The following is an 18,175-nucleotide window of genomic DNA, read 5'->3' on the forward strand; positions in this document are numbered from 1 at the left end:
ATCTTTAAGTCTGAAACCGAAAAAAATGATCTGAAAGTGAAAAACAGATCTGAAACCGAAAAAAAAGATTTGAAACCGAAAAAAAAGATTTGAAGCCGTAAAAAAAATAAGTTTTGAATCTGAAAACATGAAATGTGAAACTGAAAAGAAATATAAAAGTGAAAAATGAAAATTTATAATTTATTCAAAATAATTCCAGAATTGAATCTAAATTTTATTCAAACTGAAAGAAAAATTGGTACACTTATTTTTAGTTTGAATACATGGTTTTATTTTTTCCAAGTTTTGACCAAAACTTAAATTTTCAATTTCAAGCTTTGGTTTTTCAACTATATATTTTTTTCTTCAAATTAACAAAACATTTGGCCCTGATTTAGCTCCATAAACCTGCTTAGAAGTCAAGACTGCTTGCTTCTGGTTAGTCTATATCCACGACATTTTACTTGCGGGATTGCTCCATTGCCGACAGAGATTCCGCCAGATTTCACTGTTTTGGGCCGGATGTCTGTTACCTTCTGCTTTCTTTGTGTTGGAATTTTAAACTCCAGTAGATTTATTTTGGACTATGGTTAAAGCATAACTCTCGACAAAATGCAGCCTAGGGTCTTTTTGTGAATGTACCCGAGTCAAACTTTCGTTTAAAAGAATATTTAGGACGGAAGCGGCACTTTTAAGATTTACTGTATTCTCGGTTTTCGGTCAAATGGCCTTTTGAATGGGAGTGGTAGGGGCACTTTTATGCTAGCCTCAAAATAGCTATTTTTAAAACACTAAGAAGGCTCAACACAAAATGAAACTTTGCTCGAAGTATCACCAGGGGCTCTACGCCAACTACACCGGTGCACAAGGGATTAAATCTGTGGCTACTTGTTTTGATATTGACTCGTTTTGACTGCCAAGGTGGTAGCTGCCGGAAACAACAAGAGCTACGGTGAGTTGTTCAAAACCTTTCTTTTTAGTAAACTCTGGGTACACAAACAATGTTCTCAACGCTTTCGTTAAATATTTTTTTAAACCAAAGTTTGACTCGGGTACATTCACAAAAAGACCCTAGGTTCAGACGTGAAAATCACTCACCTTTCGGTGAAATTCGCCGTTTTGAAACCAAAATAGATGACCTACGTGAATGTAGATACCATAGAGGTAGATACAGGCAGCTTTAGTTGAGAAAGGAGTTAAAACAAATGGTGCTGGACATGAATAGAGGACAAGAAGAAAAGGGTGGAGAAGGGAAGCCGTTTAGCACTTGGTGTCTCAAATTGAGGGAGCCGGGTGCTTGCTTCTGCAGCGCATGTTTTGGACGGCAACAGCGGTAAGACAGTGCTTGCTAGTCATTAGATGCTAATCACAAAGCTTTGGTCCGTGCACTCTGTCATACGAGTACATTACCGGCAACGACAGCTACCGTTAAAGCTGCTTACACACATAGCCGACGGCCGACCATTGACAAAAAAGCCAGTCGAAATGATCAGTCTCCCCATGTTTGTCCAAAAAGTGCCACAGAACACACAAGAAAGATGAGACGAGACGTAATACATCTCTAGAACAGCAGGCGGCGCTAATCTGTATTGTTGCCCAGGAAATGAAAACCGACAGCTGATTGGACATGGGTTTTCTCCGGAAATTCAAAGCCAGACTGTCATGGCGGCCGTTCAGAATACGATCTCATATTGTACTAAAATAGTTCACTGAAACATGTTTCTGAAAACATTTTAAGCGAGAAATAGGCCATGCAGTTGCTGAATCGTCTTCATTTCAGCTCAACAAAGGTCAGTTTAAAAGATTTTCGTCATATTTTGAGAGACTCTACACCTCATTCCGTTCCCCTTTCCGGGTGAGTCCCGACTGCCCTGCCGGCGACTGAACATGTCAGGTCGGCCAAAATGAACGGCGACAGCCCCCCAGACTGACGACGGCACGGGACACACCCATAGACAGTAGGACACACCGAACAGATTCGCATCACTGACCTCGCCAGACTGTCTAACGGCCGATAATCGGCTAAGTGTGTCCCGGCTATAAGACTGCGACTGCGCCTTTACTGACCGACCGTGATACAAACAATACGTGTGTACGTTCATAGCGGAACATGATTTGTAAAAGCTATCCGAAGCCCAAACTGCCTTGACAAAGCTGTCTGTTTGGAATCAGCATGGCAGGTATTTAAACATAACGGCCTTGTCCCAGAGTCTAGACGTCTAGCTATATGAAAAGATAAACAATGCAACGTTTTTAATAAATGTAAATAAAGCAGCTAATATCAACATGGACAAAAATCTTGAATGTACTAATTCGCTTTTTTGATGATGACCTGGCCAAAATAGTACATTTTAGTTTTCACAATGATTCATTGTAGGATTATGATATTATTGCAATATGTAAATCCACATTGACTCTTTATTTAACATATGGTTGGAAGAAGTAAAAATTTATCCAAAACGTTTTAGCCTTTAAAAACTATGACTTTTATTATTGTTTTGCCAGTCAAATTAACTTTAATGAGTGCATATTGAAATATTACACTGTTGGTTGGCAAAAAATGCATCTCAAAATGCATCAGATTGATTAAAATATGGAATATTTAAAATGTTCTTCCGGGGGAGCATGCCCCCGACCCACCTAGAGGGGTAATATCCTTCTCACCTTTTTCACCCCTGACCCATTTTCATGCCTGTAGGTTGCATTTTGGCAAGAGTTACTCTTTAACTGCTCCTCAGATCTCTGCTGGGTAAATCCAGACAGCTAGCTAGACTATCTGTCCAATCTGAGTTTTCTTTTTCACGACTAAAACAGCTTTTGAATGTACATGTTCCACCAAAACAAGTTCCTTCCCGAAGCTATTTTGCAGCGGTACCGGGGCTCTGTCCAGTGCTTAGCGCCGCCCATGATGATTGTGATTGGTTTAAAGTGCCAATAAACTAGAGCATGTTTTTCTCCAATCCCAGAATGCTATGTAGACTAACCGACCCTCCTCCGCAGCGCTGTGGAGGAAACGTGCAGGTCAAAAGTTCTCCAAAGTTAAACTCAATTTAATAAACTTAGCATAGATTTACTTTGCCAGTGTGCAAATCCACAGACCTCCAGATAACCTAAACGTATAAATTCTGTTTACATCCATTTATCAGTCCAAATCATTTATTGTTAGGTATTTTGACTGTTCATACAAAATAAGGTTTGATACCTCACTTTGGGCTCTAGTAACTTGTAGTGGCAATTTTAGATTATTTGTAATAAATCCTAAACAGTAATTAAGTGATTAAAGGCGTAGTTCAGTTATTTAATTTTACACTTCCATAAAGTTATAGCATTAAAGTATATTCAATTTGCAGATTTCTTAAATTTAAAATACATATTTTCAACAAGCTACAAAGATGCCATTGTTTTAAAATTGGACTTCATCCAACAGATTTACACAGCAAATAGTATGTGAACACTTTCAGATGTCCAAAATGTCCTTGTATTTTAGTATGTACTGTGTGCTATATAGCACACTGTATATCTTATGTTCAAGTCTTTGCTTTCTATATTTAGTCTGGCTGCAAGCCAAATTTCCCTTCAGGGAAAGTAAAGATTAAAGTTTATCAAGTTTAATAAATACAAATGGTATCTGGCATGCAGGTAAGCCTGTAATTCAAATTTCAGAGTAAAATAATGACTACAGTGTAACAACATAACTTTCAAATGCAGCTTGGTTGAAGTGAAAAAATGAGCAGAAAGCATCCTTTAGTTTTTACAGTAGAATGGAAGATTGGCTGAGCTCAAAAAGCAGTGTAGTGAACGTAGCAGCATCTAAATATCTGGCCTAATTAAAATCCTCCCAAACACTGCTGGCGGTGCATTTGATCGCTAAGAGTTCGCATGGTCAATCATATTGCTTCAAATATTGAGCGTTGCAAACTGAGTTCAGGACACATTTTTGTATCACTTATGCTCTGGACCTCTCTCTGTCCACGCTGTGTCTTAGAGTCTTCTTCTGTGGTTAAGTCCTGTTCCGCTGCTATTTTCAGTCACTTGCTGATTTCTTTTTTTTTCTCTCTCTCTCTCTCTCTGTGTGTGTTTTGTGTGTGTGTGTGTGTGTGTGTGTGTGTGTGTGTGTGTGTGTGTGTGTGTGTGTGTGTGTGTGTGTGTGACAATTCTGTGACTGTGCGACTATGTGCATGTGTGCATATCTGCCCATCATTGGTGGGGATGTTTGGCTTGTGCGTTTGCAGCGATGACGAGCACATGTTGATCCAGCACTACTGCCAGTCTCTGAACCAAGGCTCTCCTCTCAGCCAACCCCGCAGCCCTGCCCAGATCCTCATCTCCATGGAGACGGAGGAGAAGGGAGAGCTGGAGAGGGTCCTCAATGACCTGGAGCAGGAGAACAGGTCAGTGAACAGACCCATCTCTCTTATATTATGTTAATTTTATTATGACCTTTGCTACGAGTTTGCTATAACTTGACAACGGGAGCCGTTGTTAAAGAGCCTTGATTTTGCAAAACTGACAAGGAGCTTGCAGAATCATAAAGGTCATATAATTCTACAATCTTGGTTCTTCAGAGGTCTTGGGTTCACATTTTAATATTGCATCTTGAAACTTCTGAGATGCAAGGGATTAGCATGCTTAGATCACACCTTTGCCTGCCAGCCCACTGATGATGCACCCGACCCCAACGGCTATCTCTGAAGGTTGTGGGCCCACAGGGTGGCAGCTTCACATAGGTCTTTATGACTCTGCCCAAGCGGGCTCCAAGGCTCAGCCACCAGACGCTCGCCGGCAAAATCTCCTCCCAGGTCAGGCTCCAGCAGGGGGCCCAGGTTTCCCTGTTCTGGACAAGGTGCTGCGGCTTCTTCTTCGCTCATTCATGTGGGGTCTGTTAATTGTTCTTAGGCCCATCATCTAGGACCAATTTGCATTGGAAGACCCTACCAGGAGCTATTGCTAAATACTTTTCAATACTCATCTGGACTTAAGCAGCAAACATTCAGTGTAAGAGTAAAAAAAATGACATAACATTATTTATAATAAGTTTATTTGATTCACAGCTGCTACATATAGTGTTCTGACCTCGACAACCCAACTGCATTTTACCGCAAACTTGCGACTAGTTAACTTTCTAAAGCAGGCACAATCGCTTGTTTGCTAAGAGTCAGGTCGGGACTTCAACTTTAACACACTGACAACATTGTATTCAGAATACAATTTTATTATTATATTATTTTTTATAGCACTTTTTAGTGTGTAATTGTGTTCTTACAAGATAGATACCAACCTTTCGTGAACTTGTGAATTTCCCCGGCCATCTTCTCTCCTTTATGGAGACAGACGCTGTGTGCACGGTGGGCTTGATGGTGTTTTAAGCCTCCAACAACTAATCTTTTGGTAATCTTTTGGCCTCAATTACCAGACAGACCGATATCATGGGATATCCCTCTTTAAAAATGTTTTGCTGACATGTTCCCCATTTTCTAGTGAAAATTCCTCCCAGTCACACAGACCAAGTATTTTGTTTATTTCAAGTGCAAAGTTGTATTTATGTGTTTTTTATACAAGGGGTTAAAGAGGTCTTAAAATGTCTTTAAATTAATTATATAAATCTTTAACCCCTGTAAAAATTATCTTTGTAGGGCAGCCAAGTACCAGTGTCCTCCACTCTGCCTCAGATTTAATCAGTCTGGGAAAATTAATGTCCTAAAATATAATTCAATAGACTGAATATTTGACATCTTTAGCAGACATGGCCTTCCTCCTTTCAGCTTCCCTTTGTTCATTCCGATTTTGTTGAAACTTGGGGAGTAAGATGAAAAAGTGACAGTCTCATGCATGGGGAATGACTGATGGATATTTATTTATATCTCTCACTATGTTGCTGCAGTGACCCAGCTTTCCGTTTATTATAATAATAATAAATTGAATTTGTTTAGCGCTTTTCATGGACTCAAAGTCGCTTAAATTTATAAAAATCAATAAAACAAAAGTTTACCTTCTATCCTAAGCAGTGGGTGTTTGATATTTGACACGTATATCAGAACTAGCAGCAGTAGATACATTTCTCTGCTGCCCTGGCTGCAGGAAACTACAATCCGAGTACGACCGTCTGAAGAAGGCCCACGACAGGAAGGGCCTGTCCCCGCTCCCATCGCCCCCAGAGATGCTCCCGGTGTCGCCACAGAGCGCACGCGATGCAGAGCTCATCGCCGAGGCCAAATTACTGCGGCAGCATAAAGGACGTCTGGAGGCCCGTATGCAGATACTGGAGGACCACAATAAACAGCTGGAGTCCCAACTGCACAGGTTGAGACAGCTGCTGGAGCAGGTACACACCAACAGGAACACACTCATTCACAAACTGTGTCACCCTCTAACATATGCTATGAACCAAACATAAATATCTGATGTGTATTTTTGTTTTGCTGCTCAAATTATCACCCAAATTAACCTACATTCCTCAGCTTTTTTCACTGCTTATTTTCATTTTAGTTTACTATAATAACCCTGCTGTGTACACAATTATGAAAAAACTGCTTCTGCCTACTCAACATCTACTGTTAAACCGAGCAAGGCAGTGAACTCTCACATACTGCAGTGACCCACAGCAGAAACCGATCTTGTGTCCTGGATTATTAAAACTGAGCATCAAAGTTGATGTGAAGTCCTCATAGTGATCTAAAGCTTAATTTATGGTCGCCGCAGTGCTTTGGGCACGAGCCATAAAATGACGTCACCATGGCTGTCGTGTCCAGCGCAATGGCTCCGCAAGCTGTCGCGGTGCGTGGTTGCGCACCTCTGAATTTTTGTAACTACGCGCCCACTGCGTGTGCTGCGCTTTCAATTCAACATGGTCGGCTGGGAAGAGCAGGTTCGTCTGTACGAACATCCGTATGATTCTTCATGTACCGACCACAGGGAGTCAAACAGCCTTAAATATGTGTTCAGAGAGACACCACACTGGGAAAAGAAGAAACATTTGCTGGAGAGTGTGGAAAAACATGAGAGATCGTTTTGTCAAAGCGGAGAGAGTGTTCTTAACAGTGTTAGAGGCAGACTGTCATTTTGATTTGGAGATAAACAACAGTCATGTTAATGTTTAGACTAGATAAATAATAATCACGTCATGTCAGTGTTTAACATTGATGTGTTTACTACTGTTGCCAGGCAGCCTGCTTCCCTTTCTTCCGATCTCTTCTTCTCTACTACTTCTTGCTTATTTACAGATTATTTTGTCTGTACTCCCTCTGTTGTTTTGGAGAATACTGCAACGAACAATGCTTTGAGCATAAACGTCTCTGTGCACCGCCATCTACAGCGGCCCGCGCATGATGTCGTGCTCGAGTATACCCGATGCTTTAGAGCTCAGACTGAAGCAGCTTCCTCCACACTGTCTAATAGCTGACACAGAGATTCAGGCCAGCACTTGGTCCCGCACACAAACTTCACTTCCCTTTTGACTCCTCTAATTAAGCTTTGTGTGTGTGTGTGTGTGTGTGTGTGTGTGTGTGTGTGTGTGTGTGTGTGTGTGTGTGTGTGTGTGTGTGTGTGTGTAAGACGGATTCCAAGGTGAACGGCACAGCACTGTCCTCTCCCTCCACCTCCTCTCAGCGCTCTGACTCCTCCCTCCCTCTCCTCCGTGTGGCTGCCAGCCAGACTACTGATACAATGGGTAGGAACACACTCACAAACACACTTGCATCATTTTATTTGCATCCACCCGTTTAAAAGCTTGTAAGATATAAACAGAGATGTAGAGAGACTTAGAGACCATACTATTGGACGTTGTTCTACATCGGACTGCAATGCACTGTTTAAATGTGTGAGTGAACATGACTGGACATAATTTTAGCAGCAAGAGTACTGAAAAAGGTAAAAACTTAATCCTTCCTGTTTCAGGTGATGACGAGCTGTCCAGCCCTTCCCTAGATGCATCTGGGCTGGAGGAAGTGATGGAACAGCTCAATAATTCTTTTCCTCATAGCCAGGGTATGGAACACCGACACTAATCTCAGCATGTCTTGCATACAATATCCACTCTTTTCTATATAAAATCAGAAGAATTTTTTTTCTTCCTAAAAAGATTAAAAAAAAAGTTTTTAAGTGAATTCAATTTTATTTATAATGTCAAATCATAGCAGACGTTATCTTTACACTTTACAGAGTTCACACTTGTCGACGATATAGAGTATCAAAACTCTGTATAATGAGAAAACATACAAACTCTAAGCAAACACAGCTTTCAATACACAACAACATAAACATTAACTGTTGGTTTTGCAGATGAAATTCAAAGTATTCATACAATATTCTATAATTTACAGAAACCCAACAACTCCCCCAAAAGCATGAATTTGGTGCGACAGCAGCGGGGAAAAACTTCAGACAGAACCTGGCTCTTGGTGCGTGGCCATGGAAGTGGGAGAGAGAATAATGCCTAACTACAATAAAAACAGGAAATATGACTTAATTAATAATAATTATAGCGAATATATAGCATAAAGCAAAGCACCATTAACAAACATCACATTATATACAGTTGACATGTGCTTCGGCTATAGGTCAAGGCAACCATGTTTGCATATTCAGAGACAATAAGAACTTTTAATCCAATAACCTAATTAAATCCAAATAAGAAATAACACTTAACTCTAAAAGTAAAAATCTAGGATAAATACATAGTTTAGGTTATGGGAACAAAATAATGCACTGAATGACCATAATACACTTGATAAATGATGAAACAAAAATTGGAACAAAAGCAATAATAAATATAGCTTGAATTGAAATGGTAATTGGTTATGGAATGCTCTACTGGAAAATATTAAAAAAAAAGTTATTGTAATGAATTACCAGTCAACACTGTTCTTCATATTGGTAGCTGTGACAAAAGTAACATCTTGACTCTGTGCATTTCATCATTGTAAATATGAAAGGCAAATGACAATGTATTAATTTTCAAAGATTAGGTAACAGCACAACATCAATTCAATGACATTGTTGCATTATAAGTTACTGTATATCCTACATTACTTTACCAATGTTTGGCTTAATGTGACAACACACTGAATAAGTACTGATTTATTTTACTGTGAACACCACACAGACAGAACATAAATTCCACAAATATGCATTAACAATATGTTTAAGTAAACAAGGCCGCTACGACAAAGGTTTCCATCCAGTCCAGTTTTAAAATAAAAACCCCATGAAAATACTATACTGTCCACATGAAAAAGATGTGTGGTGCCCTTTACAAATTCAGTTCAACATAAATATCTACCAAGCTTTGTGGTCACTGGACAAAGTCATTGATTTATGGCACAGTTTGCAGTTTGGTTGATGCACATGTTTAGAACTGGTGGCGCCTACTATTAAGTCATTTCAGAGTAGTATTATACACATTGTTCCACATTGTCATGAAGCGAAGCCTGTGACTTTTTTAACTGTTGGACAAACAATTTCAGATTTATATTCTCATTTGTATTATGGCATCCCCATTTTCTGCATTCGCAGTGCCCCCTAGTGCTGCATTTGAATGAAACTTTCAAGGTATGTAATGTGGACATATCCAGTGAGTTTTTGGAGGAGTGGCCCAACACTTGTTGACTTTTGTCTATTTATGTGCTCAGCCACGCCCTTTTAAAGTTATGTGGTCAACATCTTGAAAACCAAATACAATATCAACAAACTTTATGCAATTTTGAGAAGCTTGTAGAATCATGATCTACATGAAGTTTGGTAGCAACTGGACCAACGTTTGAATGTGTATACTTGTTTTTCACAAAATTCGAAATGGCGGAAAATCCATCATGTTGCCGTTTGTCCAAAAGGCTTTTTTGTAGAGTTTATTGAATTGTAAGTGTGAGTAAAATTTTACGCAAGTAGAACTCACAATGTGAGGGGAACGGCTCTTCAAATAATCAACTTTTTTGACAATTAATTACAGCACCACAATCAGGTTGATTGTAATCCTATTTCATGGGAAGCATTACCACATGATGTCCAGTTATGGTACCAAGATTCATGTCTCTACCTTTTTCCAGCTCATAGCAAATTGTGCAAAAGCATAAGATGGCAAATAATGACTAATAAGCCACGCGCAGATGTACCAATCAATATGTTACTTCAGATTTTGGTTAATACTTGCCCCCAGAGTATGTGCTCCAAATGTGGTGAGATTCTATACACCAGGTTTTGAGGTAAACATTTTTGGTATTTGTAGCACCCCCTATGGGTTGGGCTCAAATTGCTTTGGTAGGCCTATTTCCACACAGACTGCAAATATTCTGACAATGCCCCACCCCTTGTGAAGTGTATTGTTAAATATCTTGAAAACCGAAAGTCACCAGTAACACAGTCACTCATTAAACCTGGTTGCTAAATGCTGGTTGCCGTTAATCCTCCAGGCCCGTAAAACACAGTGCAACTAATGTTCACTAGTTGAAAACTGATACCTTCAGTTCACCGTTAACCAAAAACATGCACAACACTGGCCTTAAGTAAAGCGTTACTTGCATACGTATCTTTACCGACACAAGGCTGATTTTTTTTATATTATTTTATCCTTTCTTTTCTTCCTTTCCTCTTTTTCTCCATGAGCCAGGAGGGAGAAGGGGACACCCATGAAAGGTTAGTGGCTCAGCTTTCTTTCTTCCCACCTTCTCATTTCTCCACCTATAAGGAGTATTTCCACTCCATGCAACAACCATGATTATACCACCTTTGGCCCCTACCAAAACACAAAGTAATGGTCATGAGAGAAATCTAATAATTGGATTAATAATGGGATTGAATTTTGGCTGTTGTAGCCAAGTAGAGCTGTGCACAAAACATACAACAGAGTAGAAACAGCATGATACAGTGATGCAGTGGTAAATATCAATCCTCCCTCCCTTTCCCGGTCTTCAATTTCCTTTCCCTTTTCTGTCCTCTGTCACTCTGTCCTGCATAGTACGGAGTGGTGATATGTGTGTACATAGAACATCTCTGTCTGCATGTAGATTTGGGATGAGGGATGTTTATGTCACACTAAAGTTCACAATATGAGGTTCACTGTAAGATTCAACCACAATTCATTGTGATGAAAACAATTAGTTGTCAGAAAAGTTCAGTGTTTTACTGTCTGTTATTTCTGAGTCATAAATCATATTTTTCTTAGAATGGTAGATTCCAAGTTTTATGATATGACATTATGAAATGGTAAATTTGTTCCTGCAAACTTTCAGTGCAGTCCGAGTTAAACAGTGAATTGTAACACATGGCTTTCAATTCAATTATATTTATAGTAGTAAATCATAACGAGTTATCTCAAGACACTTTACAGATAGAGTAGGTCTAGACCAGGGGTGGGCAATTCATTTTCCCAAGGGGTCACATAAGAAACAGGGACTGTTGTGAAGGGCCGGACCAAAAGCTAAACTCAGTTCTGCTCAATATAAATTTTATGTCAGGCGGCACGTTCTCAAACATCTCTTTTTTCTCTGGGCATATTAGCGCAGCAGAGTCCACCAAACACTCTTTAATAAACTCCCCTTCAGAAAATGGCTTACTGTTTTTGGCGATTTTGTGGGATATCACAAAGCTGGTCTTGACGCTTGGTAAAAAAAGCCTTGTTGGTTTTGCAGCTTAACTAGCAAAACTTCAGATGTCCATCAGTCTGCATCAGTCAAGTTTTTGTATTTCTCTGCATGTTTAGTATTGTAGTGGTGATTCAAATTATAATCCTTTAACACAGCAATCTGTTCTCTGCAAACTAAGCACACGGCTTTACCTTTTGATTTCAGTAAATAAATACTTAGAAGTCCATGTTTGGTTAAAAACTCTGCACTCTGTATCGACCTTTCTTTCTTTCCCATGAGCTGAAATTTTTCAGGGATAACAGCTCATTCACTCCCATGCTAACATCTCTGGTGAGCTCAGTTCGCGGCTCGCCGACACAGGGGTCCGACACCGTTCTTCTTCTACTTTTTAATTGCGACTTGCAACCAGAGAAGAAGAAGCTGTATACATTCACACAAAAAACAGCAACAACAAAAAACAGTCGCCTTCAAAATAAAAGAAATGCAGTTGTATTCCATGCACGATGTACACTTATTTACGTTTGATTGCTAACTTGCCATTGACCTCACGCGGGCCGCCCAAAGGGCAGGATGTGGCTCGGGGGCCGTACAATGCCTAGGTCTGGTATAGACCACACTCTATAATTTACAAACGACAATTCCAACTAGAACTGCAAGCAGTTATGACGGGGTCCAAGCCTGCTCGGTGCCAGTCGCCCCCGATGACTGGGGGAGCGCACGAAAGCAGAACCCAAAGCGTAACGGTGAGGAGGCAAACCTCAGGAAATATCGAGAGGTGTGAGCCGCAAGGTCTGTGGCACATTGCCGTTGCAAATATCCCATTAACATTGATTGAGTAAAAGAGCCAACACTGGTGTACGTTGACTATAGCACCCCCTAATGGCCCGATATTCGCCAAATTTGGTACAGAGCCTCAGAGCGGCATGCCGAACAAGCATCACAAGTTTCATGTTGATAGCAATTACTATGGCAGAGAAATTGCAGTTGCAAGTGTCCCATTTGCATGCATTGAGTTATCGGCCAAAACACATAAACGTTGATTATAGCACCATCTAATGGCCGATCTTTGCCACATTTGGTACAGAGCATCATAGTGTGATGTTTTTTGCTGATAGCATTTAATTTGACCAAGATATGATAAAGTTTGTGTTTGGTAGTTAGCTAGGTAAATTAGTTTGGGCGTCAAATGTGCATACTTTAATCTAGCAAAATTCTTTTAACAACTTTTAGTCAGGTCCATCTGGAGATGCTACATACAAGGCTTTGTGTAGATCAGTCGCATGGCCTAGGACGAGTTCTAAAAAGTTGGTTTTGCACATATATAGCGCGATATTGCGAAAAAAACTTCTAAGCCGAAATGGCCATGGCCTATATCATTAGATTCAGCTCAATTCAAAGAACACGTGGATGTAAGGATTTATAATGTGCCATGAGTAATGTGGGAGTTAAAGGCAAAAACAAGTTTGACGTCATTATAGCACCACGTGTAATAATTGATAGGTGAGATCCATGACCCATTGTAAATCTACCCTGTAAATTTAAAGTTATTCACTTTAGTATAAGTGGTGAATCCAAATGTGGGGGCCATAGGCCACACCCACTTTGACCAATCAAAGTGGGTGTAGGGGTGACCTCAGGAGTGGCCCTAGATGGTCCCCTCCAAATTTTGTAAAAATCGAATGAGCCATTCATGAGATATAAACTTTTTGTCCTTGTAGCGCCTCCTAGTGATTAAGCGACCTGTTTCTTGCAGATTGTCACATTGAGAATACAGCTGTAAGAAGGTAATATAAATGAAGTCGAAGCTAACTCTGACAGCTGTAGGGCAGCTAACAATAACTTTAGCTCCATGAAGCTCCCAGCTAAGCTAACGTTACTATAACTTGCAGTTAGGAAACAAGAACAAGCTAATGATAACGTAAGCATTTTGGCATGACAAAAGCATTTTGTTTACACGTGCGGGTAGACCAAGGCGAGAAGAGGGAGCTTAGCTAATGTTAGCAAATTTATTTATTTTAAAAAATCACATTTGAATAGTAATTTCTACAGCCCTACTGTGTTGTGTCAAAGAAGAGAATTTTAGTCTCGCCGGACTGCTTTTCCTTTATGTCCATTTCACATTACTGAGAAACAGGGGTGTATGGTTAAAAAAGGGGTGAATACCTTGATATAATTAAAATAATACTACACATGCTCTTTGGTGGATTATGTGTGCCAAATTACAAGAGATGCTTGGAAAAATTTTGAAAAGATGACAAATCTAATTTTTCTTGGTGGATTTGGTGAGTAATTAAGGTCAGAGCAGTTCATGACCTGCTTTAATCTGCTATTTCAACTTCACTTGTTGATTCAATCCTTCAGATTAGTGCTTGCTAAATCTCAAGACCCGCAGTTTATTTTTTTTTACTCCCACACAGCAAAGCAGTTAAAACCGCAGAGCACTGAAGCCAGGTAAAAACATCGGTCAGCAGAGCCCTGAAGCCCCACCACAGCTGCTGCACAGTGCCGTTCGCTTGTTTAAAGTTTATTAATACTGACCATGTTATGTGTCCAAATTGCATCAAATTCGGCACTGCACGGTCTGTGGGTACCAAGATGAACGATTCCTTAAACATGTAGACTATTTAACTCATTCCTATCAATAGCATCACGAAATATAGCAGACTTAATGTAGCATTAACGTTACATCCACAGCCTTTGAAAATGTTACATTTTATGTTACATTTTATAAATAATAGTGCCAATACTTTGGTTTATGACCAAATACCAGCAAAAGTTACATTCCCATCAGCCTCAGCTTTACTTTGTGTTTTGTACTAATTAGCAAATGTAAGAAAGCTAACAAGCTAGTGAACATGGTAAAATTATACTTGCTAAACAGCACCTCAGCATTGAGTAAGTATAGCCTCACAGAGCTGCTAGCAAGGCTGTTGACGTCTTGTTCTGTGTTTAGTACACATACTGGCTTATTGTATTTTGTCTAAGCATTTTCCTTCCCCTCTTTCTCCAGGTCCCAGTATTGGCAATTTGTTCCACATGGCTGATGATCTGGGCCGCGCTATGGAGACACTAGTCAACGTGATGACAGACGAGCAGAGCGCCGAACAGCACGAGGCCCTGCCCTTCTGATCCAGCCCCCCCAACCTCCCTCTCCTCTTCCTCCCTCCCTACCTATCGCATGCTTTTCTAGTCAAAACAACTGGATTGGAAATACAGTTTACAGAGAGAATATATAACGTCTATTTTTGTGAAGGATTGTGGTTTCAGCAACGATGCGTAAAAAACAAAAGAAAAACATACCTTGTAGATTTCAGTAGTTTCTTAAAATGTCCTGAAGTTGTTTTATTATTAACAGAGGCTGGTTTTTAAAATTCTATGCAATTGTATAAAACAAGAGTGTGATGGGGAGAGGGCAAAGACAGATGATATACAAGTAAGTGTGTTAAGTGTGGTCTAATATTTGCCATCTCTTTGTAACTGGGGAAATAGCAGAAGCATTTCAGACATTTGTATAAATATGAATGATTGTAATCATAAGGGTGCTTTCTAAGAGGAAAATGTCTTTCTATAACAGCGTACACTACTGTCAAGGTAATGCAGGCATCCTGGATCTTTACAGTACGTTGTCTGTGAGACTGTGTGTGAGTTTGTGTGTGTGTGTTTGTGTGGTGGTGCCTAATTTCCACATTACAGCTTTTTTTTGGCTTTGGCTGGCAAACCTCATATTTGAATTATTAATTTATCTACTCATCCGTCCATCTATCCATCCATCAATCTGTTCATCATCTCTATGATTAACATCTCTATAGCAACAGTTTTTATCCCTTTATTTGTTTTCAACACAGTGTACTGTGTGCATAAACAGATGCTCTAATAGGCTCGATTCAGAACTGAGACAAGTCAACAAGGTCACTAGAAACCTAATGCACATACCGTAATGAGAAATAATTAGACATAATTGGACATCATTTGGATTCCATTTTCAAATCATCAAACTACATATTTTGTGGTTGTTCCATCTTGTGAAGGGCTCCTTGAATGGGTGGAATATGGTCTCAAAAATATAAAATGCAAGTTTCCTTCAAAAACAATCCAAGGCCCACTGTAGCGTTTTGCAATATAAAATGCCTTTATCGAAAAGTGGCTAATGGTATGTTACTGGTGGTACAGCATTGCTCACTTGAGCAGCATAAGCCGATACCCTGGCGGTTTATGTTGCTCACTACAGCGGCATGTCAGAGTGGTATGCCGCTTGTGTTCCACCGGCAAATACCATTTCTTAACCACAGTTAAAAATGATAGGCTACTGTCAGCGACAAACAGTAAAGAAATTTAATATATCCTTGCTGAAGTAACCAAAATAAATATTAGAGCTACCCTTAGCTAACATGGCTATTGTTAGCCTAGCACGGCCGTGCTCTCTCTCGCTTGACCTACACACACATCTACAGCTTGCAGTTTAGTGTGGGCGCTGAACAAAATCAAGATGTAGATGTTAATCAAATTGTTAATGTATTAATCGTATATACATTGTTATGATTAATCCAAATAAACAAGTTAACTTTGTTGGGGAAACTAAATGAGTTAACTGCAGCTTCACAAGGTAATCAAAATCTTTCTCATAACAGTACAAAAAAAGAGCAAAAGATAAAATAGGCAGAGAACCAGCTGAGTAACACCTTTTGTCGGATAAACTTCACTGCAACAGCTGCTGAAAAGACCCTGACATCACGGTGCTCTGTACCCGGCTCACAGTCACCTTATGTCTGCTAAACTCAACTGCAACGGCCGCTGAAAGTGCTGGCTGGGTTCAATTTGCTTAAGCCGCTACTGAAGGTCTGCAGCATGTGTGGACTCTGTGTTGTGTGCTGGCAGCTGTTTGTTGACGTTTGCAAACTTAATTTGTAAGCTATCGTTAGCTAGTGTTGCACCTATGCATCCAATAACAAGGATGTGTCCAGGCAATGAGTTCTAGCCAATCACAGCACAGTAGAGTGGGACTAGGCAGTGGACTAGACATGTTGACATCCCTGCTCAGCATCACAGGTAAACTGACTCATGACTGTGATTGGCAATCACTTGCCTGACATACGTTTTTACTGGTATCAGGCCATCAGACCATTGCTTTTGCCGAATCCTGCCCTCTGGTCTAGCAGTATTATCAGAAGTCATACCATAAGTAGATTGATTATTACCTTTTTAGGAGAAAAGGGAGCAAGTTTCTTTTATATCCAAACTGGTCATCAGTTTGTATAAGTGGATTCTCAAAGCAGCCTATAACCAATATTGAGTATTTTTGAGGTGCAGCTGTTTATCTTCGGTTTTGCAACTGACTTCTTCAGAAAGAACTTGTATTTTTTTGAAAGAAAAACATCTGGTTATTGCACTGGTAGATCTTAAGTAAGGATTTTTATTTCTCCAAATGTATCACTAAGATGCTTTCTAAGTGTCTTTTTAGGGCCTGTTGAGTACAAACAGTACACTGTATTGGTTTATAAGTTGAAAGTTTCTTCCTGTCAGATGTACTGTAAGAAGAAATTAGAACTTAGAAGAATGTAATTTTAATTGAATCTGAGCACTACATGTTAACAAGGCTGCTAGTTGAGATTATTGGAATTCTTTTGTTTGAACACTAAATGTTTTAGGAAGTTTTAGGAAGCTCAGTAACGAAAGCTCTACCTCGTCTGAATTGTCAAAGTCCAGTTCGGAGGCAATTTCTCTACTGTACGCAACCCGACACTCCTTTCAGATTGTTGATTATTAATTGAATATTGCCGAATAGTTGACTTGTTCTACTGTACTGCACTGTAGGAGCCTCCAATCTGAATGTTCGGATGCACTCACTGCATTTCTCATCTCTATCAGAGATTTATGACTCAAGTATAAAAACTTGCATTTTACACAAATCAAATTAATCTGTGTGCACTACTGTCATACCTGGGACATACTAGATATTTGTTTTGTGTTTTGCTTTTATTCTAGCAGTCTATTTGTCTTTGGTTAAAAACCTATTTTGTTTTGTGCTGTGAGGTGTTGAGCATGTGTGACTTAAATAAACTCCAACCTTATTTAATGTATATCCAATCAGAGAAGTCTGTGGTGAACATCGCAGCGGTATACACTTGTTTTGATCCAGACACTGAATTTGATTGCTTTCTTAGTTTTAATGTTTCTGTTTCATTCTCACATCATTTTTCAAATAACCTGTCAATACTTCACAACATATCAGATTCCACCAAATATATGCCTTACTACTGTATTATAAAATGCTTTACTGTATATCAATAAAGCACGCAGTTATGTTGATTTAGCCTCTTTGATTTGCTGTTGTGTTTATTTTTAATATATATATATATATATATATATATATATATATATATATATATATATATATATATATATACACACACACACACAGTATCTCACAAAAGTGAGTACACCCCTCACATTTTTGTAAATATTTCATTATATCTTTTAATGGGACAACACTGAATAAATTACACTTTGCTACAATGTAAAGTATTAAGTGTACAGCTTGTATAACAGTGTAAATGTGCTGTCCCCTCAAAATAACTCAACACACAGCCATTAATGTCTAAACCGCTGGCAACAAAAGTGAG

The 18,175-nt window shown here is 39.4% G+C and overlaps 1 protein-coding gene across 28 annotated transcripts in view; it reads left to right on the top strand.

Annotated features, from left to right (window-relative positions):
- Window positions 1-17,870, top strand: part of dmd (dystrophin) — a 470,394-nt gene extending 452,524 nt beyond the window's left edge. For 18 of the 28 annotated variants that reach the window (XM_039793539.1, XM_039793548.1, XM_039793543.1 and 15 more), the window contains 6 exons: window positions 4,212-4,370; window positions 6,058-6,301; window positions 7,531-7,645; window positions 7,873-7,962; window positions 8,298-8,375; window positions 14,566-17,870. In XM_039793539.1, the coding sequence (XP_039649473.1) occupies window positions 4,212-4,370; window positions 6,058-6,301; window positions 7,531-7,645; window positions 7,873-7,962; window positions 8,298-8,375; window positions 14,566-14,684 (805 nt within the window). In that variant the 3' untranslated portion in view covers window positions 14,685-17,870. Of the gene's footprint in view, window positions 1-4,211; window positions 4,371-6,057; window positions 6,302-7,530; window positions 7,646-7,872; window positions 7,963-8,297; window positions 8,376-9,489; window positions 9,526-10,579; window positions 10,606-14,565 lie in introns of all 28 variants that reach the window. The other 10 variants (XM_039793549.1, XM_039793553.1, XM_039793559.1 and 7 more) reach the window with 6 other exon arrangements.
- The last annotated feature ends 305 nt before the right edge of the window (window positions 17,871-18,175 follow it).

The sequence above is a fragment of the Perca fluviatilis genome, chromosome 24, assembly GCF_010015445.1.
Source record: "Perca fluviatilis chromosome 24, GENO_Pfluv_1.0, whole genome shotgun sequence".
In the NCBI taxonomy this organism is placed as follows: domain Eukaryota; kingdom Metazoa; phylum Chordata; class Actinopteri; order Perciformes; family Percidae; genus Perca; species Perca fluviatilis.